Raw genomic sequence first — 27,791 nt, forward strand, 5'->3', positions numbered from 1 at the left:
TTTTTTTTAACAGAGTGCCCTGTGTGCCCCCTCTCCCTGTTCCCACCCTGCGGACGGACATTTTCCCGCAAACAACTGCAGCACTTTTAAATGTGACACTACAGTGCAGGCAGCAAAATGTCCAAGGGCATGTACAACCAGGCCTACATCCCTCAATTCATAGGGATTGGGTAGGATTCAACAATCCGCCTCTTCATTCATTAGTAGTAATAAGGAAGTATTGTGGGTATAAAACCACATGGGCATTTTATGTTGCAAATTCAAAAAACAGTGACTGCCTCAAAACCCCAACTTTTATAAATCAGGCTCCTAAATGTGGTAAGCAATTTACAAATCATAAATCTATATGAATGAAACTCAGAAATCTCTTATCTGCTTCAAGCGGGTCCAACTTCAGGTTAAGACAAAATATCACTGTTCCCTAAACTGTATGAGTTTCATAGTGCATCATTTGAAGGGTCACAGCAATATAAAAAAAAAAATCAGTCTTTGTTGCCAATTTCACTTCAGACTGAGTACAGCGCATGGTTACATATGTAAACACATTTCCTAACTAGTGGATGAGTAAACTATAGATATCCCCAAAGGCCCAGAACATCAGCATTACAGCTGACGATATGATTTCCTTTATGTCTTCTGTAGAAACCTCTGAACCTCTGAGCTGTTGTAGATTTGTTAAACAATATTATAAGATGAACTGAATATGGACATAATGCTAAAACATCAATCTATTCCGGTCTTTTTTTCTGGCAACATAGGTTTTGACAATAGCTACATTAATAATGAAGAGTAACAGAGACAACAGAAGACCTGGCTCCTGTTCAGTCCTTCCAACATGGTCTTTACTGCATTCCAAGAAAGAGCTGTACAGAGTTTCTCGTAAAAACAATTCCCTAGTTACTGAATTAAATAAAGAAATGGAAAAGTTAATAGGGGAGACTCTTAAAACCGAAGAGCCTGGCTCAGAAAGATTAGAGTTAGTTCAGTCTTTGACGTGAGATGCATCTGAACATTTCCAGACCAGATGCACAAAGCATTTTCTTTAAGTAGTTGCCTCTTACTCCGGGTTTAGGTGCTTCTTCTTCTGTAATTCAAACGATAAAAACATGTCTTACTCATGGGAACACTGTGTCATGAATCCCAAAGTTTTGTCACAAGTTTATCCTAGAAAATGAATGAGAAAGTCATACTGGAGGAACACACAATTCCACAGAGAAAATAGTTTGTGCATCAGATCTGGAAATATTCACATGCAGGACAGGAGTAAGACAACTTCTTAAAAAATCTTCGTAATTTGGGCCCTAGGAACCAGAAGGGTCGAAAAAGTATGGATCACCATGAATGACAAACCTATGATAGCCATTTATGTATGCATTCCAGTACAACTAAGAATTGAATGTATCTATCTGAGCACCTGTATTTCTAGTGACAGAAATTTGCAGGCCTTTTGTTCACAATGCCAGAAATTGCCATTGTACCAATCATTCCATGCATTAAGGAATAATTGAGGACCAAAAAAGCCCTGCTGTAGAACTATTGTATACAGATATTCTGGAACATAGATTTAAAGACTTAATCTTCACAAATATGTGACACCCATGTGCCAATACATCAAAATAGGAAGGTGCATTGTGATCTGTAACTCTAGTTGACTCTGTGCACAGGTACCAAATGGCACAGCGTTATATATCCTCAGTCAATGAAGGGCAAGAAAAATTTCTCCAATGAGGAGGCTAAAATCAGTTTCAATGTGACTCAAAATAAGCAAAGTTTAACAGTCAAGCAGGCTACGGGAAAGGATGACAACTGATAAATAAAAAGCGGCGGCAGTAACAGAAGTTAATCAAGAAAAAGATTAGGATGAAAGTGGCAGCTAGATTGCCTTAAGGTGATCCTAGGATCAGATTAACACTTACTCACCCAGAGAAGAAATTATTGAGCATCACCTAACTCCTCCTGGTGCATAAATGGATGTCTCCATGATTCCCCATCCCTTTTTCCCCTGACTCTCAAGCACGAGTCCCCATTTCCTTGTCTCAATGTCTTTCTGTCACCTGGCATCCAGAAAACGCTATCTTCTCTCCATGATACGCTAATAGTGTCTTCTTATCGGCTAACATCAGTTTTCCATATCATTGTCCCCTTTCTCCATATCCTCTAGTACTACCGCTGTCTTAATGTGCCCCTGTCAACTTAATAATACAATACGGTTAGGCCAAAACACAGTTCTTAGAGAGGTGGAAATAGCGCCTCTTTTATCCTTCTGCTGAGTAAGTTCTTTTGGTTTATTCCTGCAGTCTTCAGGTCATCATGGCAGGCTTTATGGCAGCAGATCTCTCTCTAGTCAGGGCTCCTACAGTATCCAGGCCTCTGTAGGCAGCTGAACCCATTGGGAGTTAGATGTCATCCCAATGTTTGTGTCCCTGGAGAATGCAAACATGATATCTGCCTCCTGGACAGCATTTCATGTCTCTGGGTGCCAGCCATGGTCAGGTTTTCAATAGTCATTTCTTTCCATCCAGGGCCCTAAATTCAGATTACCTGTTCTTCAGTTAGAAGAGGCCCTGTCCCTCCCTAAACTGCTCCCCTATTTTGATGATGTTCTTGAGGGCAACAACTGACAGCAGTGAATGGGAGCAGATCCTGTTGGGAAACATTGTTTACATCGCGGTGTTTACACCGCAATACCTTTACAATGCGGGTATTATAACGCAAGTCATTACAATGATTTGCGCTGGATGGCGCTCTAACCGAAGGAATAGCATGATTTACTATTCCAACACCTTCCCTACTGTACGTAGACTGGAGTTGGGATAGTAAATCATACTATTCCTAAATCCAGCGCTCTCCAGCGCACGTCATTGTAACAACTTGTGTTGTAATGCCTGCATTGTAAAGGCATCGCGTTGTTTACACCGCGATGTAACGTCATATATTCGATCCTGTCAGTCTCATTTGGCATAGCTAAGTGTAGTGTAATTTCTACCCTCTGTTCTCCCAGATGACTAATCGCTGTTAAGTGGCCATTTGTTGACAACACCCCTGCTTTTCTGGGCACAGAGGCCACGCCATTGTCTAAATTCACTATGAAATTATTTTTTGTAAACTGAGTGGAAACTACATTTGAATAATAGTTTCCCAATCAAGCAAATACATCAATAAGGGCATTCATTATTCTTTAACATGTTCATAGAGAATTTAGCATAACCTACACAGTGAAAACCTCTTTTAGATATTTAGTCGCCGTGAGGGCACACTACATCCATTATGTTCTGTGCCATGTTTCAAACACCAAGCCCCAACCCTGTGGGCTAAAAAGGCATGCTTTAGTGAGACTCATTCATGAATAAAAATAGAGTTTCCTGTATGTCAAAGTCAGTCAGATACACTTTATTCGGTTTCACAAAAATAAAACCATGAAAGTTTCATAAAATCCATATTACATTAAAACATGATTTCATTAAATAGCACACTTTTTAAAATATGAAGCGAACCCATTGCAGAGCCTCCCATTTTAATCTATAACAATAAAGTGCATAATACCTTGAAAACATCTCCCTTAGGTTGGTAATACCCTTTAAGGATGAGCTGGTCCTCCTTAACCTCTAAGTCCTTAGTGATTCTTAGTGATGCCGGGTCTGGTGGCTCAGTGGACTAATGCATCCACTGCAGGGGCCTGTGTTTGATCTCATAGTCACAGGTTCAAATCCCGGCGGGTCCACTCAGCCTTTCATCCATTTGAGGTCGATAAAATGAGTACCATTGAGTTGGGTAACAATATACATCTGTAATTTCAGGGCCAAGATGCCCCGTTGCTGGGGTGAACGCACGCTTTACAAATACACCTGTTATGTTATTCTTCAAACAAATGGCTACTTATCCAAGCAAGCCCTGGTTTAAACAGTAGATTTTAAGTAGCCAACAATAAAAAATATACAATCCTCCTTCAACAGTTGAAGATGCATGAGGGCAGGACGAGCCTGGGTAAAATCCATCTTTAAAATAGGGACAAAAAAATACCTATGAGGAATCGCAAAAACAATTACAGAAAAACATAAAATGTAGCAGGTCCTGTGGAGACTGTCCGTCGCAGCCACAGGGTGCCAACACTTGACCTCTACTGCACCCTTTTGGCCTGGCTAGCAGGAGGTGAAAAATATTCATGCGAAACCTGGTCAGTAAAAACCGCTCATGTATGGATAAAGACCCCAAGAGATAAGGCTCAGCAAAAGGAGTTGTTTTTAGCGTTAAAAAAGTGAGAACACTTGGTTTCCGTAGTTCCCGCTCGTCCCTTTCCAATTTCCTTAGAGTGAAGAAGGATTCCCTAATTAACTCCACATCCTTTTCTACAATGGTTTCAGGCATAGCATATAAATCAGCACGCCCTAACCCTTCGAGGCTAGCTACTTTTAATATACTTAAGCCACGGTATTCGGGATACGTTGTCAAGAGACATGCACTCTTTTAAAATAAGGTGATTAAGGGTTAATTCCTGATTCAACCAAAACACAAGTGGGCGTAGTGCATGGGTGTCACTTAAAAAGGGGACCACCAGTTCCTCATGGGCCACCAAATTAGACAGACCGCGCGGAACACACAACAAGCGCTTCAGAAAATTATTCTCAGCCAACTGGAGAGGATCCGCAGAGATATGCCCCCATATTTCGCTTCCATTACTAGCTATAGCCACGCTTTTCGCTTGGTACACTTTCAGCAAAGCTGCAATTGGTCTCTTCCCTAGTTTAAAAGCAAAATTAAAGTTAGGACTAAAAAGCACACAGCAGCAGACCAAGGTCAAGCACATTAAATTCCACCAGTTTCAAATATTTCGCTTGAGTGCAACTACTCCCGGCATCCGCTGCTGGGGGATGTCAGTTATAGAAAATGTCCACAGGAAAGGAGCACTCTGATTGAAGTCAGTCAGAAAACGTATGTTTATCCAAAATTAACGTTGTTTATCATAAAACCGACAAAACAACGTTAATAGAGAGAAGAATTTTGGATAAACATACGTTTTCTGACTAACTTCAATCAGAGTGCACCTTCCTTTCTTGTGGACGCAAAATTAAAGTGAGCCGCATTCACCCGGGCCAAGTCCCCCCTTTTCCTAGAAATTAGTGGCCCCCATTTGATCTGATCATCCAATAGGACCCCAAGATAAGAAAAAACGTCAGTGCGGGGGACTTTAGCGGGTCCAACTCTGAATTTAAAGCTTTTTTTTGGTCAAGACCCCACCTGCATTATATAAGATTTCGAGTTATTGATTGAAAGGTCCCGGTCCGCCATGAAGTTGGAGAAAGCATCTAACACGGATTGCAGACCTAAAGCAGTCCTCGATAAAAGGACGGCGTCGTCCTCAAAGTAGGACGGGAAGCCCAAGCCGACCTACATGCGGGTAGTCTACCCCAGTATCTCTTAAAGCTCTGTCCATGTCATTAATGTAAAGATTAAACAAAAATGGGGCCAAGATACAGCCTTGCCGTACTGCCCTCTTTATACCAAAGTCCCGTGAGACGCGGAGGTCCTGTGAGAATCTAACATTGGCCTTGGTAGACTTATGAAGGTCCTCTAAAAAACAGTGTTATTCTCTACCCCTATTACCTTCATGAACCGCCAAAGTTTGGCCCTATTCACACTATCAAATGTGGAGGACAAGTCCATGAAGGCTAGGTAGACAGTACCTGGGTGCGCAACTGTGTATTTACTTAATAACATAGTTAAATTAAGGCATTGAGCCACGGTTGATCGCCCAGGACAAAATCCAAACTGAGTGTCAAACTGAGCGTCAGACAAAATCTTATGCTCCTCCGTCCAGGTAGATAATCTTTCTAAAAAGTACACAGCCCACAATCTTGACCACATGTCAAAGTCATATGGTGAGTAAAATAAAGATGGATTTAACCCAAATCTCTTGACTGGGCCGGAGTGTTTGAAAAGTGTTTGAAAAGTTTCAGTACTTGGTCCATCATCTTGGTGTGTTTGCTTTGTTGGCCCTAAGTGGCCAAGGGTATGCCCAGATGTGGATCCCTTGCTTGCTGTGCCACTGGGTGAAAGCTAGTCTGGTTGATGTGGGGTGATATCCTGAAACCGGTCCCAGGATGCTTGTTTCTAGTCCAGGGAGGACCTGGCCTGGCAGTTGGGCTGGACTGTCCCCATGGGGAGCGGGGTCAAGACTGATTTGCAAATGGCTGGGTCCAAAATGGGGTGGCATGTGGAGCAAAAGAACAATGGATCTAACCCAGATCTCTTGGGGGTGAGTGTTTGAAAAGATTCAGCACTCTGTCCATCATCTTGTTGTGTTTGCTAAAGTCACTTTCTTTCCCATGCATCACTGAAGTGCTTTTAAACTGCAGGTCAACCTAAGCACAATGGTATTCCTGCCAGCCAAAACTTTTTTTAAAATAAATGTGGGTGGTGCATACACACTTTAGACAACATGACATTTAAATTCCATGCCACTAGTAAATGTTTGCACCATCTTCCATAGTAATACAGGAAAGTTAAATCAACTGGATCAAACCAATGTTGACAGTAAAATCTTAAGGCTAGAGCACACACACTATAACACTGAATAGCAGTGTTGCAGCACACACAGAATTATTACCTGTAAAAGCAGTGTTCAGAAATTAGGAAAAAATCTAGAGTGACCATGCAGAAAAGGCTGATTTTCTACAGCCCCTCTTACCAAAAAAGTCTTGTCACGTTGTTCCTCGTGGCTACTTTTCCTCCCACCTTTTTATATTACTTTAACATTTTCCTATCACATTCCTGCCTCTAAGAGGTATTAGCAAGCTCGGTATACAACACGAATGGTAGCAATTACACCAGTAATTACGAAAACAGATAGCGGAAAACTGGTACAAGAGATCATACCCATTGACTATTGTCCATACTGATCCCTTCAGTGGCATAATACCCAGCTTTGCTGAGCCTCTTGCCTATCAGCATCTAACACTGTCACTAGGAAATCAGCAAATAACAGACTTGCCTTATCCAGCATGGACCTTACTCAATGGGTGGCTGAAATCATGACCATTTACCAGTGGGGGTTGAGAGGCTCAGCTAGAGGAGGACCCAATGGCTTTGCAGGCTACTACCAGCCTGCACACAGAAAGTAAACAACAAAAAATGTCCTTCTCTGTTTCCTGCACCATTACAATCCTGGCTGAAGAAGGTACAGCATTGTATTCCCGTTATTTCTCTACATACTCAACCCCTGCTTTATTACACCAACAACTTGACCAGGCACCAGGTGACCCTGTCACCTCAGTAATGTGAATCGAGCAAGGGAGGGAAGAATGGGAAAAGGTGTTTATAGAGTTGATCATTTTGGCAAGGTGGAAGTGCAGAGGAAATCACCCTGGATCATCACTGCAGTCTTTATCAACGGCCTAAGTCACGGACTCAACACTACACCTACAGCTAATACTTAATCCAAAGTGTACTACATGCCATTTTTTGCTGAACTCAAAATCTGGGAGGATTTAGAAGCTGATGAATTGTGGGGCTGTGAAAGGGGTAAAGAGATAACCTTATGGTCACTGTGGTGCTGACTAGTTAAAGACGTCCCACAGAAATGCTCCAGTATCTGGGGATGCATATTTAACTCTGCCATGTTCTGGTGATTGTAAATCCTGTTTCCCTTCTTCTCTGAGTCTCCCTTGACTGACCTGGCTCCCTGCATGGTGGACAATTTCTCTCCCCATCAGTGTTGCTCTTGAGTTATCCTGTTCCTGCCTTGAAAGTTGGGCATCCTTGGTAGGCACTGCCAGATGGCCTCTCCTCTCCTAATTAATCTGCCTAGAATGCCTGGCAGGGGATGATCACACCTGAGATGGTGCAGTCGAGGATGCTGCTGCTGAAATGTATGCATTACCCTCGCCCACTATAACATGCCCCCACCCCAATCAATGCATATCTTGGTATAGAAGCTGAAAACTTCTGATTAATTGAACTGTCATGACCAACCCACACATTAGTACAACTAGATTCCAAAAAGACTAAAATGAATTAAATTGATGCTCTCTGGAGTTGCACTGCTGAACTATGCATGTTATTGACCCGCCAACTGTCTGCTTGCGAGTGTTCTACGTTATTTTTTAGGTTATTTAATCTTATTTTGACCTCAAGTGTTCAAAAACTATCAAACGTTTTTGAATGTTTCTTTCTGCTTGTATAATACTTAAATCTCCAGCAAGACATCCTGTGGAACATGAAGGCAGCATCTAGGCCTCGTGCACTACCTGGTTACCTTTTGTGCTTTTCAACTCGGCTGATCTGGTGAGAGCTTGAGCTGGGATCTGTGCCAACATCATTGCCTGCAAGCGGATCCCAATTAAAGAAACTAGGTTCTTTGTAGTTTAGTTATGAAAGTTTGTCATGTGAAACTTGCTGTTGGTTTGTACCTATGGAGATTTACAAATATATTGTTTCTACTTTAAGCATGCAAACTCTAAGGTATTGACATTTATTGTAGATTTTTATCTGAAGGTAGACAACAGAGATCCTTATTTGCTCCAAGGATGTTACTACATGAGCTATGTCCAACATTCATCTCTGAACAATTATGTGTCATTGAAAGATAATAAGCTGTTTAAGTAACAGCAACTCTGCTTAATGGGATGGGTTATGGCAAGCCTCTTAACTTCATTTCTTGTTGAAGGAGTAACTAAATACAGAAGAAGGAAAAGTACAAAGCTTTGGTGACCTACAAGAATGCAAATGTATTTCACTGTGTGCACTGAGGTGGAAAAGGCCTGGAAGGTATCAACCAGGACTTCTTAGTCAAAGCCTTGACTGTTGCACCAACAATATTCTCACTTTTAGAAGTATTCAAGTTTAGAATTTTAATCGGGACCTAGGTTTCAACAGCAGGGAGCACAAAGAAATTGTTTTAGGAAGCATTGTTGCTGACTCGACGTACACAAATGATCACAATTTACAGTGAAAACAATAGCAATATTGCACTCCACACACAAAACAGGAACAGTTCTCCTTATGTGAGCAATATTACTATTTTGCTGCCACAATTGGGTACCGATAATAATAAAGAGGAAACACACAATCACCGCTATTGTTCCTTCGTAATAGTTTTATGAGACAATCAGAAATTACACCACGACAGGGCGTGGCCAGTGCTGGTGGATTAACACAACTACCTCCAACCCCATTTTAATAAATTGAGTGGGACTTTCCTCTTGCACATTGAGCAAAGAGGCAATTAGCGTGCCTCTTTGCTCCTGTATGATATGAGATTGTTTTAGACATCTTGCTCCTTATCACTGGTCTCCTATGTAACTAGTGCCTGGCTTAACTCTGACAACCTCTCCTGTACCTTGGCCACCTGCCTGCGCCACTTCTTCTGTGAGCACTTACTCCAGAAACTCAGATGCTTTACCGTTTCCCTTCGGAGGTGCAGATGATGTTCTTTTACTCAAGGAGGACTTTCTTCCTCTATGAATAGGCAGGCACAAGAGTCTTTATAGGTAGACGATGACTAAGTAGAAAGACTAACACATCTTTCTTCAGCTCGCGCTACAACACAAGCACATGCATTGCATGCCAAGAGTGTGTAACTAACAAAAGTCGTTCAGTCCTAAGAAAGCTGGGCGCCTTCCAAATTCGGACGTTATCATGGGGCGAGCAAGATGCTGACTTGCTCGCTTCCCTCCCCAGGAACCCAATACTGGTTATGGCTATGGGAAAATATGCCTCTTGTATAATTTACGTGTGTCACACCTGACGGCCTGTAGTTGTACTGGACTATAGACTCAATTACAAGCGGGGAAGGGCTTATTGATGCTGTGAATTGTTACACAGAGCTCTCCCTCAGTTGTACAAATCCTAAACATTTATATGCACTCATTTATCTTGCAGGTGAACAGAGTCTCAACTGGCTGCCGAGGATACAGCATAAAATATTCAACTATTCAAGCATGCAGGGTGCAAAATAAGCAATGTCTCAAGGTTAAATCATCATGGAAGCTATTTTGATCTGCTCAAGAACCTAGGGCAACGCAGACCGCAAACATGAGATAGATGGAAACGCTTGAATTATTCTGAACCACTGGTAATTACTCTGGGTGTATTCCACACCACTGTTTATAGATGTCTGCACCATTACTAAAGTAGACCAACTACAAGAAAATAAGGAAAAAGTCCAGAATGAGCAGCCAGACCAAGCCCCTCTGAAGAGGCATACAAGCAAATCCAACTGGTTTCAGTCAAATGTAGACAGATAATCCCTTCAGCCAAAGGGGAAGAAACTCAGAAGACCTTCATGTGCACAAAACAGTGCAACCTGTTCACAATCCTGCAGTCAGGTGAGGGGCTTAAGGCATGTTCCTGTTTCAGATATCAGTTAAACTATGCATTTGCAGATACCACCTTGAAGTTATCTGTCCAAAGAGCACGTGGGATAAAGGATGAATGTGTTTAGAAATGGCCACGCACAGGATAAATTCATCAAAGGAAAGAAATTATCATGGCTATCAATTATCATGATGGGGACAATTTACTGCATGTAGACCATTGTGAATAACTCTTTCTGAGATCTTTTTTTTTTTTTTTTTTTTTTTTAAAGATTTTTATTGAGCAGATTCAAGAAATACAAAAGAGAGATATAGTGCTGGACACCACAGCGGGGGGTAGTACAAAAAACGAAAAACGAAAAAAAAAAAAAGGAAAAAAAGGAAAAAAAGCAATAATAATCGAAACTTTGGGGTGGCAGGACAGATAACAAGTACTAGGCAGTTAAATAAAAAAGTCAGCATAAATAAGAATCCAATTACATTTCTTGGAAAAAAAGAAAAAGAAAAAGAAAAGAAAAGAAAGCCGATTTTAAAGATGGAAATAACATTGAAAAAGCGAAGTTCTCTTGAAATACAAAAGCGCATTTAAGATGAAGGAAACCTTCATATGTACGTATATACGTGAGTTTAACTGGAGAAACGAATTAGTCCCTCTCTTTCTGAGATCAATGCTTAAAATGTCTGGACTTTTAATGTAGCACAATAAAGGCTTCCCAATATTGTGTGGAGTTAACATATTGACTCAGTATATGGAATCAATTCATGTATTAACACCATGCGTTTTTATGGATTTAATACAAATTTATCACAATCAATTAGATGAACTATTTTATAATTAATTGCTATCAGATGCCAGAATGAACCTTGAAGACGAAAAGGAAACATATGAAATTAAAGACGAGGCCTGTTTTGTGGCGGTATTTGCTGGCGAACAACACGGCACATATTTTTGGGGACCAGTACATTTTTAGTTGCGGCTTGCAAGGTACACAGTTACTAGTCCTTTTCTTTCCAAACCAGGATGTCTTGAAGGAGGGGGAGGAGCCCTCTGATTTCGAGGCCACACAGGCTTGCAACATTTCGGCTTTAAAATATTGCAACCGTATTTCACTTTTATTTTGAGTTAATTTCCTGCAACCTCAAATGGATACAAATTCTAGTTGATTTTAGACCAAACAAAATGTGTAAGAATGCGTGTCAGTTTGTACCACTCCTGTGGGTGAGCGCTAGAATAATCAAGTTAAATGATACATCATTTATGAATCCATAATTCTTTGACAAGCCTTGTAAATTTAAATGGTATAAGGAATCCGACATGCCAGAAAATAACTAGACCTTAAAGCGTATTGGTCCAAGTGCCTGTCCTTCAGGGCAGAACTGTAAACTTAAAACAGCCCTGGCAAAAATGATAAATTCGACCCCCATGGGCAGAAGTGCTAATGTGCGCTGAACCAGAGCAACGATTTCAAGTTGCTGCCCGGATCTCGAAATGTGCACCACCGCTCCTGGAGGACGAAACTGGCCTCCAAGTGTCAAAACCAGCCTCCTGGGGCTCTAGCCTCCCGAGGGATTGACCGCTTGCCTGGCTGGCCAGTCGGCCATGCTGTCGTTGGACATCATTGACACCTCTAGTTCACGGTTTTGAATTTCCCAAACAGTGCCGCCATTTTAAAATAATTTATGCATGAAAAAAATGTCAAACCCTACTGTCTTGCGGGCTATAGGAGGACAATATATGCCTTTGTGTTATGAAAAATGTGTTTTCCTTTCAAAGATTGGTCATGCACTCGGTCCTAAAGAACACTTGCATGCGAGAAAAAGGGGCCAAAACAATACCATATATGATGGAACTCTGCAGGACTTGAGTGGGTCAGGTATCAGTGGGGCGAGGAGCCGAGTCACTGTGAAACACATGAGCTATATGACTCAGCTATCCTAAAACATTAGAGTTGGACATGTCATGTTTATCTCTTGTTTCCAAAAGAGACTGGTGGACATTTAAGCACCTACAGGTCCTTCGAAGGATCACATTTCAGGCCATCTGTATACTAGAAAAATAGGGAAAATCGAGGTATAAAAGGATACATGAAAAAACTTTTTTTTTTTTATTGTTCCTGAAAAAAAGAGATTATATCCTCTGTGAAGAACAGTTTTTTGAAGTCATGGCTCTATAAACTCAGTCCGAGTTACTCCTTCTTTTCCCTTCCCTACTTTGGGTGAAGCAAAGGTCAAACACTGCATTGAAGTAAGTTAAACTGGTTGTTTTTAGAACCCCAAATGATACATTTCGGAAAACTCGAAGACTGTATTTTTTAATATGAATTAATGAAAATTAGCCATAACAAGGATTGTAGTTCTATGGTCCTTTTCTATTTCTCTCATAACACCTAAGAAGAGACTCAGCATGAATGGTGGACAACAGCACACAAAAAACAAATGCAGAAGAAAAGCAAGGTAAGAAACAGTACGGAAGCGCAAAGTGGACTGGAGGTGAAAATAATCTGGATGCATGGAATTTAGTTTTTAAATAATGGATGAGGGATGTAAGAAATTGGAAGGGAAAGACCAAACTACGAAAAATAGAAGTGAGATGGGCAAAAAGAGGGATTTCCGCCTCCAAAGCAAAAACATAACTAAAACACTGGCAAAGCAAAAACATTTTGTATCAATGTGCTAATTCATGCAAGCCCCATTTCTGCAGGGCAGTATTTCTGAGTATCACCACAGCGAAGAAAGACCTATTAGCTTTGTCAATCATCGTTTTGCTTTAAACAGATTGAGTGTCTCTTTAGGCATGTGTTTTTATGGGTTAATCCGTGTACATGTGTGAGTGAGCTGCACACAGTTCCTGGCTGGAACAGTGCAAAACCCTGCTGAAGTGAAAAAACAAACAGAAGACACTTTCTGGACACATGACATGCACGAAATAAACATAACGAGTGACGGTTTAGTGTATTTTTGAGATATAAATAGTCCTTCATACATTTAAAAGCAAGCACACCAAACGAGACAAAACGATACATCATTCTATAGTAAAATGAAAGAAATACTCCTCCGAGTGGAGCCAAAGCCCACTCTTTATGTATGTAAAACACACTGGCAACAATATGACAGCACACAGCTGCACTGACAAGCCAGACTAAACACGAAGACATCAGAGTAGAGGAAGAAGGGAAGAGGAGGGAAGAAAGAGTAAGACAAGTAAAAGCAGAAGGGAAAAAGGAGTAGGATTCAGGGTCTCCCTTAAGGAACAGAAGAAACAAAATGGGGGACCATTAGTCCAGATGATGATAGAGAGATTAGATAAAAAGGGAAAAAAGATTTATGTAATGCTGATGAAAACAAAGTTGCAGAATTAAATTCTGACACAAAGGGTATTCACTCAATTTGTCCTTTTTATTTTTTTTATTTGTTATTATTAAATTTTTATAAAGAATACAATCACAACCATTGTTACAGGGGTAGCCAAGAGTGGATAATAGTCGTTTAACATTGATGTATATATAGCTAGCCCCTGTTGTTTGTTTTTAGAGAGCGAAAGAGATGTAAGAGAGAAAGGACAGACAAATTAGTGGTGAAGCCGAAGAGGCAGAGGACAGACAAGAGAGAGGTACAGTCACTGTACATTGGTGAATGACATTGGCCATTAGTGGAAACAGGTTAGGTGAAATGGATTATTAAATTGGTAATTTACAAGCTTGGTTTTCCTCAAATGTTATATACAATCGTGGGAAAAGTTTTCTTGCTAGCTTTTGTAGCAAATAAGCTGTGCTTAATTTGTAAAAAATATAAGTGCTCGGGCCCTCGTCACGAGGTCCCTGCTGCTTTGCAGCTTGCACCACCCATTGCCCCTGCCAGTTACAATTGACAGTGGCAATTCAGACTATTTAAAGTCCCCAGAGCTAGAAGAATGGTATTACTCATTTTTTTAAAGTATAGTGAATTAATAAATAGCTGTTGTTTTGCTTGTTTTTAAATTAAACAAACAGCACCACCATGCGCATACTGTCATGTGTGCCGGTTTTGACAATTAAATGCCAGTGCCGAGCAATGGAAACCACTGGCTCAAATTAAGCACAGCAAATAAGCAGCAAATGCACAATTATTTTCATTACGCATTCATTGTTGCCCCCAAGCAAGACAACTAAAATCGTTCACTGATGTTTTAAATTGGAGACCAGACCCAGAAATGTCTGAAAACACAGTCTGTGAATAACATTACGTCAAAGGCACCTTTGAAATATTTTGAATACATCTCCCATTCACGACTTTGAAACAATTTGCCACCATACTCTTCTGCCGACAAATACATTTTAAGAATAACTGAAAACAATGATCTTACCTTGCATGCTGGTTAAATTAAGGTGTTGCTGAAAACCTTCGGGTGACAAGACCTTGAGTAAAGAAACAATGTTTATGTTTAGTAAATTATAATATAAAAAAAACAATGCAAATTTTTACCAGATATTTGAGTAACAAACTCACAGAGGAATGACACAAACAGCCTAAGCTGCCTGAACCAACATCTGTTCTAAAAGGACACATGGTTGGCATGGACATTTCTTTGGGATGGTTAGGTTGAAAAACTGGATTTTTCAGGAGGTGGTTAAGACTTCCATGAGTTCCATTGTTCGGTGCTGGTGTCACCTCTAACAAATCTAAAAACAGAATCAAAAGCAACTGTTAGTGACAAATCATAAAAAAGACAGACGTATATACGAACATTGTGCAACCGGCATTTGTATCGCACATTTGATTGACAGCAAGCTAAAAAAAAGTTGTCTTTAGTTCCGCTTGAACTTTCATGGTATGTCTGCCTAATCCTTGCATTTTTCTTCTGACGTGAAAGAAAACATTAGTAGATGAAGTCAACTGATAATCTGATTTCTAAGAAGTGATCCAATTTCTCCACAACCAAGCACTACGCGCAAAACAAGTTTGAGGTGTGGTTGCAATGGAGGTTGTAGAAATGTGATATTTTCTCCTTTATGAAGCCTGTTGCAAATGTTTTATGTTTATGGCTGTCAGAAGTAAATACAACTTTAGTTCTATTAGTGACAGTTTTCCAAAGAAGAGGCCACTCTTTTCCTTTGGCAGTGAAGTGCAGTGCTATTGATCCTTCAACTGCTCACACTGACACAAAGTAATTGTTTTTAAAAAAAAAATTTTAAATACACGTTAGTTTATAACAACCAGGTAGTATTATGCACAGACTCACTAAAGTAAATTGCAGAACATTCAATATTTTATATAAGTCTTCCATTATAAATTACCAATGGCAGCTGTAGCTTTAGATCCTGAAAAGCTTTAATAGGGTAGGCTGGGCTGATACGTTTGGAGCCTTAAAAAGGGCACGGTATTGCCTCAATGTTTATTAAGTTAATTTCTCTATTATATCATAATTCCTACATTTCCATTTTAATGAATTGGAAGGTTTCTTCTTTTTTTTCTACTGTGGAAATGGTGTCAGATAAGGGTGTCCTTTGTCTGCTCTTCTTTTGATATTGGCACGCTTTTCTTTGCATGATTAGAAGTAATGATTCTATGTCTGATTATAAATTTGGAGGCAAGAAAAAATATATATCTGCTTAAACAGATGAATTGTATTGTATTTTAATTTTTCATGATGGGCTGGCTACAATGTTATAAAACGATGCTGTGACCTATAGTAACTTTCCCTTATCTATGCTTCCCAATGATATTAACAAAGTATTTTTTTAAATCTGTGACAAGTGTTTTTTTTTTAGATTCTTGGGGGCTAAGACAGGATCTGGGATATCATTAACTAGATTGAAAACCACAAAGGCTAATAGACTTAGCTTTCCACATTTTCATATATATTAATATTCAATCTGCTTATAGCAAGCATGGTTTTGTATTGCTTTTGCAGACACTGAATTAATATATGCTGATAAAGAAACATTTCCCTCTTCTCATGTAAGGAGTTTTGTATACATGGCAGAGGCACACAAGCTATTGTTCATCTCCTATAGTTAGGTATTTTAAACTTTCAATTTGCAACATTTCAATCACTGAGCCTGAAAGCTGCTAACCTTGAAGGGTTGAAGATGAAGTATTTTGAAATATTGCATCCGAGTGGTTGTTGAAAATGACCTTGCCAAGTCCCTGGCAACCTTAATGTCTACCTCTTTAGTGTTGTGGTTGTGAAATTGGGCCAGAATTATTTGTGATAGGATATCCATCCTTTTCCTTTTAAGATCAACTATTTATACCTAGTACAATGTCACAATGTTTGAATTCTCCTCAACAATCACCACCCACAGCATGGTATGTAAGGCATCTTCAATGCCCTCACCCTAGGCTCTTCATGCAGGCCTTAGAGCCGATTCTTTTCTTAAGGTATTTTGTTTTATTTCATCCGCAACTTCTTGATCTTTTTCTGGAGACTAGAACTTTGTGAATTCCTCGTTAAGGCTGCCAATTACATTAGGCTGGGAGCTAGAGTAGACATTCAAATATATTTTTCTTTATCGAGGCTAATAAAGGTTGGATTATGTTGTGCGGGTCATTTTCAATGCACAATGAAATGTAACCAACATGATCTTGTACAATGAATAAATAAGATATTACCGCCATCTCCAACTGCATTCTGTCTTTTGCATTGCAATTAGATCACATTTGAGCTCCAATCATCACCTACCACAGTGCTACTTCAGACAGCTTTCAAGTGGTGCTCTTCAAAAATGTCAAACATGTGGGCCATGAATGAAGTAAAAAGTTCTCCCAAATTTGGCAGAGCCCTCCTCAGTCTTTTACTTAACCCTTTTGCAATCCCCAGGTGTTAAGAGTTTGTCCCTTCATTAAGTCTCCAATCTTTAAGAGAAATAGGGGGAGGGGAGCCTCCAAGTAAGTGTACGCAATTATAAATTAATTTACTAAATTAAGTATTTTTTTCCTTTATGTTAATTCAGTGCAGTAGGTGACAAAATGAAACTCATATGGAGGCTGGGTTAAATTAATCTTGGGATAATTATTCTCTGCACAAATTCTGTGAGTTACAAAAATGTGGCTGCACAACTGATAGCTAAACACCCACAGAGATAAATCATAGGGCACAAGTTCTACGACTGATGAAGCACTCACAAACACATGTTGAACAAAAGGATTTTATCGGTTTTACACACTGTAAATGAGCTTACATTTTGGGTCAGATTCGACTGTAAATATTTGTGATGGTCTGTGAGGAAATGTGGTGTATTATTTGGTGTGGTTGTGTGACCTGATTGTGTAATACACTTACCAACCCCTTTGGGACCCATATGTTATGGTTGTAAAGCTTAAGCTCAACCCTGGGTAGTTGTGGATCGGAGAAGCAAGGCTTACACAGAGGAACAAGTGTAAAGCATTTAAACATTACCAAAATTATTGAAAAAGAAATCGACAAGGCACCCAGAAATCCAGCACAAATTTATAAAAGTAAGACTGTATTTTTAGACCCACAATGAAAAAGGCCCACTGGAGAGTTCTGGAGATATAGAATTTATGTAGATACATCAAATCAAAGTATTTTCACTCAACTGTGCACAAGCACAGGCAAATTCCAAGAATTTGACACTTAGAAACTTTTTCACTAAAAAGATCGGGCCAGGTATAATGTGGTCACTTGGAGTCAATTTAGGTGACCAACTCCAGTAGGCAGAAACCTTTTCACTAAAAAGATCAGGCTAGGTGTAATGTAGTCACTTGGAGTCAATTTAGGTGACCAACTCCATGGGAAGCCAGTTAGGGAGACTAGCAAGGTCCTCGGAAACAATTACCTTAGCATGTGGAGCAGCCTTCAGTCTTATACAGGCACTTTTATCTTTTGCAGGGCTTTCCTATGGAAGTGGTCATGGAGCAAGGGATGAAGGATGCTGAAGATGCTCAAAGGATGCTGTGGATGTGATGCAGTCAAAGGGGGTCTTGCTGCGACTACTTCCCTGTCCACTAATGGGGTGAGGCAGTCCTGGGCACAGGGTCGATGTCACTCAAAGCCCTCTTTGTGTTGGCAGAAATCCAATCACCACTAGACTACTGGTTGCCCAGTATTGCGCTCACAGGTCAATCCTGCCTGGGTTAATAACTTGTCCTCTGGAAGCCCCACGTGCACTATGATGACACTCCCGGGTTCAGCGAACGCAGGTGCAACTTTGTGCATCATTGGGCCCTGGTCCCTGGTGCTGCACAGTTGTGGTTGGCGACAGGTTGAAATATTCTAGGCTGCCAACTTGCCCCAGAAGGTTTCTCTGCTGTTGTGCCCCTGTGCTGTGAACAGGGGGCCAGTCCTCAAACCTGTGGAGTTTCTTGGCTTTGGCTGGGCTCTGGAGACGATTTCTCCTGAAACAGGACACAGTCCCTCTCCTTTGATAGCCTCAGGTGCATTTCCGGACGGTGCAGACTCTCTTTGCCAGTTCGAAGGTGCAGCAGGGCAGTCCATCCTCAGTCCTTCATCAAGTCCAGTCAAAATCTGAGTTCGGGGTGAAATGGGGTGCCCTACTTATGCTCAGAAAATGCCCTCAGGGCAGGATGCGGTTGGTAGCCAATGGGCTCCCAGGTTCCCTCCCACTTCATGACCACTTCCTGCGAAGTGTGGCATCTGGGCATCCCAGGATGCACCATTCTGCCCACTTCCAATTCGGCAAGATCCCTCTCATGGCGTGTGGAGCTCCCCAGCCCAACTTAGAGGTGTGGCTACCACAGGGGTACACGACCCTGGAAACCAGTTTGGCAACTGGTTTCCCCACTCCTGTCCCAAATGCCACCCTGCCTGCCTGAACAATGGAGCAGCCCCTCTCCCAGTGTTACTTATATGCCCTTCAAAGAGGGCATCTCCTGTGAAGATCGCTTTTTGGGCCACCACCCATGTGGCTTCCTGCAGGAAGGTAGTGACACCTCCTTTCAGAGCAGGCCCCTATTGTATCCTTTCCTGGGAGTAGTTAGCATGTCTCCCCAGGAGGGCAGAAAGCTGTCTCAACAACAGGACCCAATGTGCAACCAGCATGGGCAGAGGGGACTAAAGGCAACAAAGTGGCAACTTTGCTAAAGTTGCACACTGCAAATCGTTACATTAATTTCGATCTGAGAATCAAGTCAGGTTTAAAGCAAAGAGTTGTTTAATACCTTGTGTGACCCACGTTGGTAGCACCGTTCCAGAGTAAGCACAGCTGAGGGGTCAGCGTCTAATTGTGTCTAATTCTCATCAATTGGGTAATAAAGCTTTTCCACTGTAAAAACAACAGTTCATGTTTATAATATCAGAACATGTAAAAATACATATTCTGCCTGTGGGGTATTTGGCACCCTGCCTTAGGACTTGATAAGTCTGCCACAGGGGTGACTTACATATATGCAAGAATTGGCAAAGCCAATAGGTCTAGCCTATGCAAGAGCAACTGGATTGCCAATATGTTTTAGCACTGTTGTGCACCAAAGTGGCTGGTGTTCAGCATGGCTAAATGTAAGTGGGGTAAAAGAGAGTGGAATGGAGTAGAGTGTCGTAAAGTGGAGTAGAGTGGATTGTTATGGAGTGGTGTAGAATGGCGTGGAGTGGTATACAGTAGAGTTGAGTGGCGGGAGGGAAGAGGAGTGGGGTGGAGTGTCATGGAGTACCATACAGTGTTGCATAGTGTCGTGGAGATATTAGAGTTATAAAGTGGAAGGGCGTACAGTTGAGTGTAGTACAGTACAGTGTCAGAGTTGAGTAGAGTTGTAGCAGAGTGGAGTGGCATAGTGTTGTGGAGGTGTGTTAAGCAGAGTGGAGTGGTGTAGTGGGTGTTGTGTAGAGTGGAGTAGAGTGTTGTGGAGTAGAGTGGCATAGAGTGGAGTAGTGTATCATAGAATAGAGTGGAGTAAAGTGGCATATAGTGGCATAGAAGGAGTTGGGTAGAGTGGAGTAGTGTTGTATAATGGCAAAGAGTGGAGTAGATTGCTGTAGAGTAGAGTAGATATGAATGGAGTAGAACAGCATAGAGTGGAGTATTGTAGAGTGGAGTGTTGCATAGTGGACTCTAGTAAAGTGGTACAGAGTGGCATGGAGAAGAGTGGCTTAAACTGAAGTGGGGTAAGGTACAGTGGTGCAGAGTAGATTGCCATAAAGTGTAGTGGTGCAGAGTGCATTGATTTCGAGTAAAGAGATTTAGAGTGCATTGGTGTAGAGTGCAATGACAGAGTAGCGTAGAGTGCAGTAGCACATAGTAATGCGATTACAGAGTATATTGGAGTGGCGTACAGTGCAGTGGCATAGAGTGATGTGTCGTAGATTGAAGTGGAATAGAATGGAGTGGTGCAGGGGAGAGTGGAGTGGTGCAGAGGTGTAGAGAGCAGAATTGTGGCCTAGAGTTCAGTACAGTGGCACAGAGTTCAGTAGAGTTGGCTCCAAGATGGCCGACAGGTGAGGAGCTCTGTCCGGGAGCTCCCAGGCTAGGGATTGCCTTCTTGGCTCTAATCCCCTGGATTCTACCCCTTCCTTGGACCTTTATACATACCTGGGCGTCTATTGACTGCGATCCTTCGATTCTACAATTCCCGCAATAAAATTAGAGTCTTGCCTCAGCAACTTCTGAGGATTCCTAATTATTATATCGACCGCGGAGATCTAGCAATCATGGCCGATGCCCGGTGGAGCTACCTATGTAGCTATAGAGGAGATTGGCTGCGGATCTCCCCCTCGGCCGTCATCTACCCAGCTGGACATTAGGCACATTTTCCTTTGTCTCTCCGCTGTGTCTCCTTCCTCCCCTGCCTTCCGACGACTCACCGAGGATCTGCCGATGGCAGAGCCTTTCAGCGTGGGCGCCGAAGCGGACTTCCCCTGTCATTGCAGTATGCCGTACAACGACACTGCTGCCCCTGTAGCCCCGAGCGTGTGAATATTAACGACCCGATTGTGATCGGTGACCTCCAGCCCTCCTCCATCCTTGCCCCGGTGGCTGCCTCCCCCATCCAGCCCTGTTCCGTGGAGTTCAGCTCTCTTGTGATTTTTTGGATTGGACTTGTTTGTGTATCCCGCCATTTTGTGATAAAGCCATCTGTGCCCGTGACCCGGGTCCTCCATCTTGGCGGCTTCGACCGATTCTCATGCCGCTGGACTGCGCCCTGTGTTGCCTGACTGACCTTTACCCCTAGTTGACTCCCTTTTGGTCCCCTACAACCCCTTTTTACTTTTCCCCCTCTACCTTCTTTACCCCGTAGGACAAGTGTATAGACTATGCTATGCTTTATTAACTCATGTTACTGTGTAACACTGTCTTTTTCCTATGTTATACTACGCTCCTGTAACTGATGTAATTTTGTAACTCGCTAATCCTCATGTAAAGCGCTGTGATATCTCCGTGTCTAGTCTGTGCTATATAAAACTCTGCAACTAAATAAATAAATAAGTAGAGTGGCACAGAGTTCAGTGGCAAAGATTGCAGTCATACAGAGTAGCGTGTCAGAGTGCAGGGTTGTAGAGTGCTGTCGTAGAGTGTAGAGTGGTGCAGAGGGGAATGGTGGAGAGGGCAGTGACGTAGAGTGCAGTGATGCAGAGTGAAATGGTGTAGAGTGATGCAGTGTGCAGTGGCATAGGGTGCAGTGACAGAGTAGAATGTTGTAGAGTATAGTGGCGCAAAGTGAAGGGTGCAAAGTAGTTGGCATAGGTGCAGAAGCATAGGGTGTACTGTTTTTTTAGTAAAGTTGGTTAGAGTGCATAAGCGTAGAGTGCAGTGGTTTAGAGTACAGTGGAGTAGCACAGACTTGAAAGGCACAGAGTGCAGTGGCGTAGAGTGCAATGGCATATCATAGAATACAGAGGCGTAGAGTGCAGTGGCGTAGTTTAGATTGTTTCAGGGTACAGTAGGGTGGTGCACGGTAGGTATAGTGGTGCAGAGTAGAATGCAGTGGCTTAAAATAGTAGAGTAGAGCACAGTGGCATAGAGTAGAGTGGTATAGAGTAGCACAGCATTGATTGTGGTGGGGTAGAGTGGAGTGGCACAGAGTGGAGTAGAGTGGCATAGAGTGCAGTGGCGCAGAGTAAATTGTATCAGAGTAGAGTGAAGTGGTGTAGAATGGAGTGATGCAGGATAGACTGGAATGGTGCAGGGTAGAATGCAGTGGCATGGAGTAGTGGCATAGAGTGGTGTAGCATTGATTAAAGTGCCATAGAGAGTAGTGGTGCACAGTGGGGTAGAGTGGCGTAAAGTGCAGTATCAGAGTGTAATGGCATAGAGTAGAGTGAAGTGGAGTGGAGTGGAGTGGAGTGGTGCAGGGTAGAGTGGTGTGGTATAGAGTAGTGTCATAGGGTGCATTGGTGTTCAGTTCAGTGTAGCAGAGTGGAGTGGCTTAGAGGGGCCTAGACTGGAGAGTCCCAGACTGGAATGGTGTAGAGTGCAATGGCGAAGAGTAGAGAGGGGTAGAGTGCTGTAGAGTAGAGAGAGACAGAGCAAAATGGTGTAGATTGCAGTGTAAGAGTGCAGTGGTACACAGTAGATTAGAGTGGCATAGAGGGCACTGGTGTAGAGTGCAGTAGAGTGGGGTAGAGGGCATTGCTGTAGGGTGCAGTAGAGTGGCATAGAGGGCATTGGTGTAGAGTGCAGTGGAGTGGCATAAAGTGGTGCAGAGTAGAGTGCAGTGGCGAGGAGTAGAGAGGCATGGAGTAGAGCACGCTGGGTAGAGTAGTGTTGAACAGATTGCTTCAGAGTAGAGGGCAGTGGAGTTGAGTAGACTGTTTTAGAGTTGAGGGCAGTGGCGTAGAGTAGATTTGTTTCAAGGTAGAGGGCAGTGGCGCAGAGTAGATTTGTTTAGAGTAGAGGGCAGTGGCTCAGAGTAGATTGTTTCAGTGTATAGGGCAGTGGTACAGAGTAGTTTAGAGTAGCGAAGAGGGCATTGGCATCAAGTGCACTGGGGTGCAGTGGAGTTGTACAGAGTAGTCTGCATTGGCATCATGTGCAGTGGAAGAGTGCAGTGTTGTAGAGTAGGTTGGCATAGAATAGAGTGGCATAGAGTTGAGTGGCACAGCGTGGTGTAGAGTGCAGTTGTGCACAGTAATGTGGGGTAGAGAGCATTGGCATAGAGTGGAGTGGTGTAGAGTGGAGTAGAGTGCAGTGACGTGAGTAGTGAAGGATAGTGTGGAGTCAGGTAACTTGAACAATGCATGGTATGGTAGAGTACTGCCATTACAGACAACTTATATTCAATTGAAATAACCATTACATTTGCACTCACATACAGTTTTACAGATACAAGTATACAGGGCACAAATGATGTGTAGACACCCAATGTATTGATTTGATCATCAGCACAGATAATTTACAGACAAACAATAACATCTTACAGCCTTCTTCAAGCAAACCCCCAGTAGCCAGCATGATTGTCACATACATCCTCTCAGTTTGAAGTCAAAGAGAGAACAATAAACACCAAGCTCCCTGGAAGACACAGCCTGACATTTGACCTCTGTCTTTGAATGCACAGCAAATGTGACAAGATAAGATTTAAAGGCCAGTTTACAGAAAGCATGGAAGAATACAATAAACAAGGTTTGGGCAACAAGAGGGATGAACAAACTCAAGCTAGGCAGCCTTAAGCAAATAAAGCCAGCAAAGAGAGAGTCAGAAAATATGAGTAACAAACCACAAAGGTAAATGGTAGGCAACGGGCAGAATGCACTCCTAGGTTAACTTTCTGAGTGTCCCCAAGATGTCTTTAGCAAACCAGACAGCTGTGCTGGCTGGTAGGCTGCGACATTACCAGGTGGAAGTCTGGCTATGCCATTGCTTTACATGGCAAAGTCGGGCCAGCAGTTAAAACTGCTCTTCCAACCAGCAAATGGCTGCTGGGAGTCTCGTTTTGCTCATGTCACATCTAGGGTGGCACATCTAGTGCTCATTCTTTGGAGGGACCCTCTACTTTAAATGCCCTGGGTACCATTTACTAGGGACTTACAAGTAAGTTAGCTTAGCCAATTCGGTAGGAGCCAACTTAAAATACCAGTTTACGAGTAAGAGCACAGGCACAGAGATCTGGTTAGCAGGTCTTAGTGCACTCTGAGTCGAAAAACCAGCAGCATCAGTCCCACAAACTTCGGGTTGACCATGTAAAAAGTGGTATTTCCTTACACCATCTATTTATATTGCTGCCAAGCTAGTATATTGGAGTTTTGAATTCAGTAAGAATTTATGAACATCATCCGGGATAGAATTTTCTAAAATGTAGATTTAAGACACTAGTCACAATTATAAGCTGTAACAGCATGGAGAGGAGGAATATACAATGATGAGTATTTTAGTTATAAATGGTGACTGACCTGCAGGTAATTTTAGAGATAAAAAGTGAGGAAGTGTAGAAACCCAATCTCTCACATCTTTCAACTTTTCTGAATGATGTTCCTAACATGTTCTTAATTATCAATTTCAAATTAAAGCATGCTTTGGAGCGACTGTTTCCCACCTGCAAATCAGATTGCTCGTGAACCAATCCACAACTGCTGGCTTGTGGCCAGTTCCTGATAGTCCACACTTCATTGGGAAGATGTCTCCAAACAGCCTCAACACACTACAGCTGTAGAAGGCTAATGTCAGACTTCCTTCAGGGGTGATGGGGTTCAAACCGGGATTACTGGACTTCAACTGTGGAGGTTGACATCATTTGCTTCTGAATTCCGGGGGTCCCTACTGCTGAGGCTCTGCAAAATGGGCCAAGTACAAACCCTTTAGCACCTGTCTGCTCAGTGGTAGCGATGGCAAGCAGTCACAGACCGCTCAGGGAGGTAGTGTGGGCTTGCTTGTGCTCAGGACTCAACAATCACATAGCAGTGCAATAAATGAGTGTCCAACCAACTGCTTTACATTTGAGAAATAAAGTACTTTAATGTGCAATCAAATAGAATATTACACACAGGATATACGTAACGTACAATTTAGTGTCATGACCTCAGGCTGTGCCTCTGCTACCTGTCCCAAGCTCCCACCCTCCCCATTTTCTGATCTGTACTCCCTAGGGATTAAGGCAATAGTACGATTATGGCTCAGATGCAGATCACCAGTTGTATTGTAAATTACACCCGCTCTCATGTGCTCAAGTCTTACTTACTTCAGTTGCTCAGTTCTTACCACTCATGGTGGATCAGTCTATTCAGACAGCGACCCAGTTTTGTCTCCGCACACCTGCTCCTTCCCATTTCTGGGAGGGAGAGCATGGAAACTAGTAGCTCCATAGGGATTTTCTCATTGACTCCTTGCGCCTGCCTGGTAGAAGGGCCCCCTGAAATTCTGATGCTGCACATCTCCAAAAGCTGTAAGTGGCTGTCTCGCACTCTGGATGGCTCTCCCCACTGAAGCCTGAATAACACACAAAACAGGTGGGCAGGTGCTCTGATATCAGTGCAGCCCCACACAGGCTGATCACTTAAGAGTGGCGCCAAGTACAGGCTGATCACTTAAGAGTGGCGCCAAGTACAGGCTGATCACTAGCTGGCTGTTTGTGAATCCACAGAGTGATCTTCAATTGGCGGAGCAGCCATGCACTGGCCAATCTCTTCAAGGCTTAGTTCAGGTGACACATCTTCTGGGCAAGACAGCTTAGCACAGGCCATGCTGGACTTGGATCACAGCCCCGTCTGGACATTGGCCAATTCCGGGTCCAGTTGTCAGGCTCCCATAAGGAACCACAGATTGTAACATGTTGACACTGGAGTACACTGCTCACTCTCCATACTCTACTCTTCTGAAAGCCACCCACCAGTTCAAGGGTCATTCTGCACCTCACTTCTCCTGGACAGTCACTCCTCCTGCAGAGTTGGCAGGTTCCTTCCATCTCTCTGAACGCACACTGGTTTCTTGGCACTTCAAGTCAGGTAAACTTTTCTACCAGCGATGTGTCTTCATCTCTGGAAAACTGGCTGTTTGGCACATACCAGCTCTCTTGTTGCACATCAGTCCTCTGAGTACTCTACAGACACTCAACATCCTTGGTCTTTGAGAAATTGGAACTAGAACAACCGGTGTGGCCCACTTTTATACAGCAACAGCAGACAGGAGATGTGTATCCACTGTTTGCACTTTCAGTACAAGTTTGGGGTGGTTCTCATTTCCAGCATACTTTTCAGACTGCTCTGCAAACACAGCCTATGTGTAGAAAGATGAGTCTCATAGTAGGGTTGACTACAGCCTAGAGCACCCACAACAGAAACGCAAAGAGGTGTGAGCTTTCTGCAACTTGGTGTCATCAGCCAAAAAGCGCAATCAGGGAAAGGCTGGGCTTAACTAAAGTGTCCCCTTCACCTTACACAACAGAGTCTGCAGCTTCACCCTTCATCCCCACCACCTACCCAATGGCAGTTATTCGGCAAAAGACTTACTGAACTTTAGGAAGCTGTGTCTCCTCTTCCCTCGGTTCAGTGTCTATAACTCCTCTCTCTGGCTTCGGGATTGTTAGCGATACACTTCGAGTGTCCGTATGTGTGTGTGATTCTGACCTCACTTCCATCTGGGCCAGACCAGTGGTAGCTTAAATGAATCACACAGGCCTCCATTACTATGGTTCACTCAAATACACCTTGCATGTCCCCATGCAGGCAACACACACAAACATTCAACTTACATGCCCTGGGTACCATATACTGTTACATTTCATATCGGTACCCTAATATAGGTCTAGGGAACATCGTACACTTTCCCTACATCATCTCCTCTTCATTTCATATGAACGAGCCTTATAAGGACATAACTCCAAATAAGGACAGAATGCCTTATAGGGACATAGAGCCTGACGCCTTTTAAGGACTAAACCTTTCACCTAGTTCCATGCGGAGGGTTGGTTTTTCCCAATCGATATTGCTAAGACGTCATCCTTAGCACATAGGAATAATTTATTGGAACAATCTGCATGGGGTATACTTTACCTCTCCTATCTACACACAAGGTTTAATCCCCAACGTCATCCGTCATCATGAATGGCTAACACACGCACCTGGACTATATAAATACAGTACCTCTTGCTATCAGTAGGCAGGAGGGAACCAAAACTTCAAGGCTGACACACTGACCAGAGACGCTGCGGCTCTGACTTACAATCGCTCCAGCTGACAGTTGTCTGACTATCCCTTGCAGGGTGTCCAACTCGAGTCCAGGACGAAGTCCCACACTCTCACTATTCAGGTAATGGGGCTCGACTAAATCCTAGCAGGATTCTTGGCTCTTAGGCTTAGGCTCTTTCTCACCTACTCAAATGGTAGGTACACTTAGGTACATCTAGACAGACATCGTAGGGGTACGCACTATATTTTATGAATGCATTTTATACTTATGTATATGTTCATGACTATTGCCAAATGGTAGAACTGTACTATTCCTTTTCATTCACTGTACTGCTGATCTTATATCTCTGCTACTGGGTAATAGTTGTAGCAGCGCATTTATTTTACATGAGAAGAACAACGGTACAATAAATTCTTATTGTAAACACGCCCGACTGTTTTCTTTTGTGTATCTCTCTGAGAAAAAACGA

The 27,791-nt window shown here is 42.5% G+C and overlaps 1 protein-coding gene across 1 annotated transcript in view; it reads right to left on the reverse strand.

Annotated features, from left to right (window-relative positions):
* Nucleotides 1-27,791, reverse strand: part of ENPP1 (ectonucleotide pyrophosphatase/phosphodiesterase 1) — a 519,644-nt gene that overhangs the window by 98,575 nt on the left and 393,278 nt on the right. The window contains exons 18-19 of the mRNA XM_085611568.1: nt 14,796-14,968; nt 14,653-14,704 (exon numbers count right to left, since the gene is read on the reverse strand). Of these exons, the coding sequence (XP_085467694.1) occupies nt 14,653-14,704; nt 14,796-14,968 (225 nt within the window). The remainder of the gene's footprint in view (nt 1-14,652; nt 14,705-14,795; nt 14,969-27,791) is intronic.

This window comes from Triturus cristatus, chromosome 6, assembly GCF_964204655.1.
Source record: "Triturus cristatus chromosome 6, aTriCri1.1, whole genome shotgun sequence".
Taxonomy (NCBI): Eukaryota; Metazoa; Chordata; class Amphibia; order Caudata; family Salamandridae; genus Triturus; species Triturus cristatus.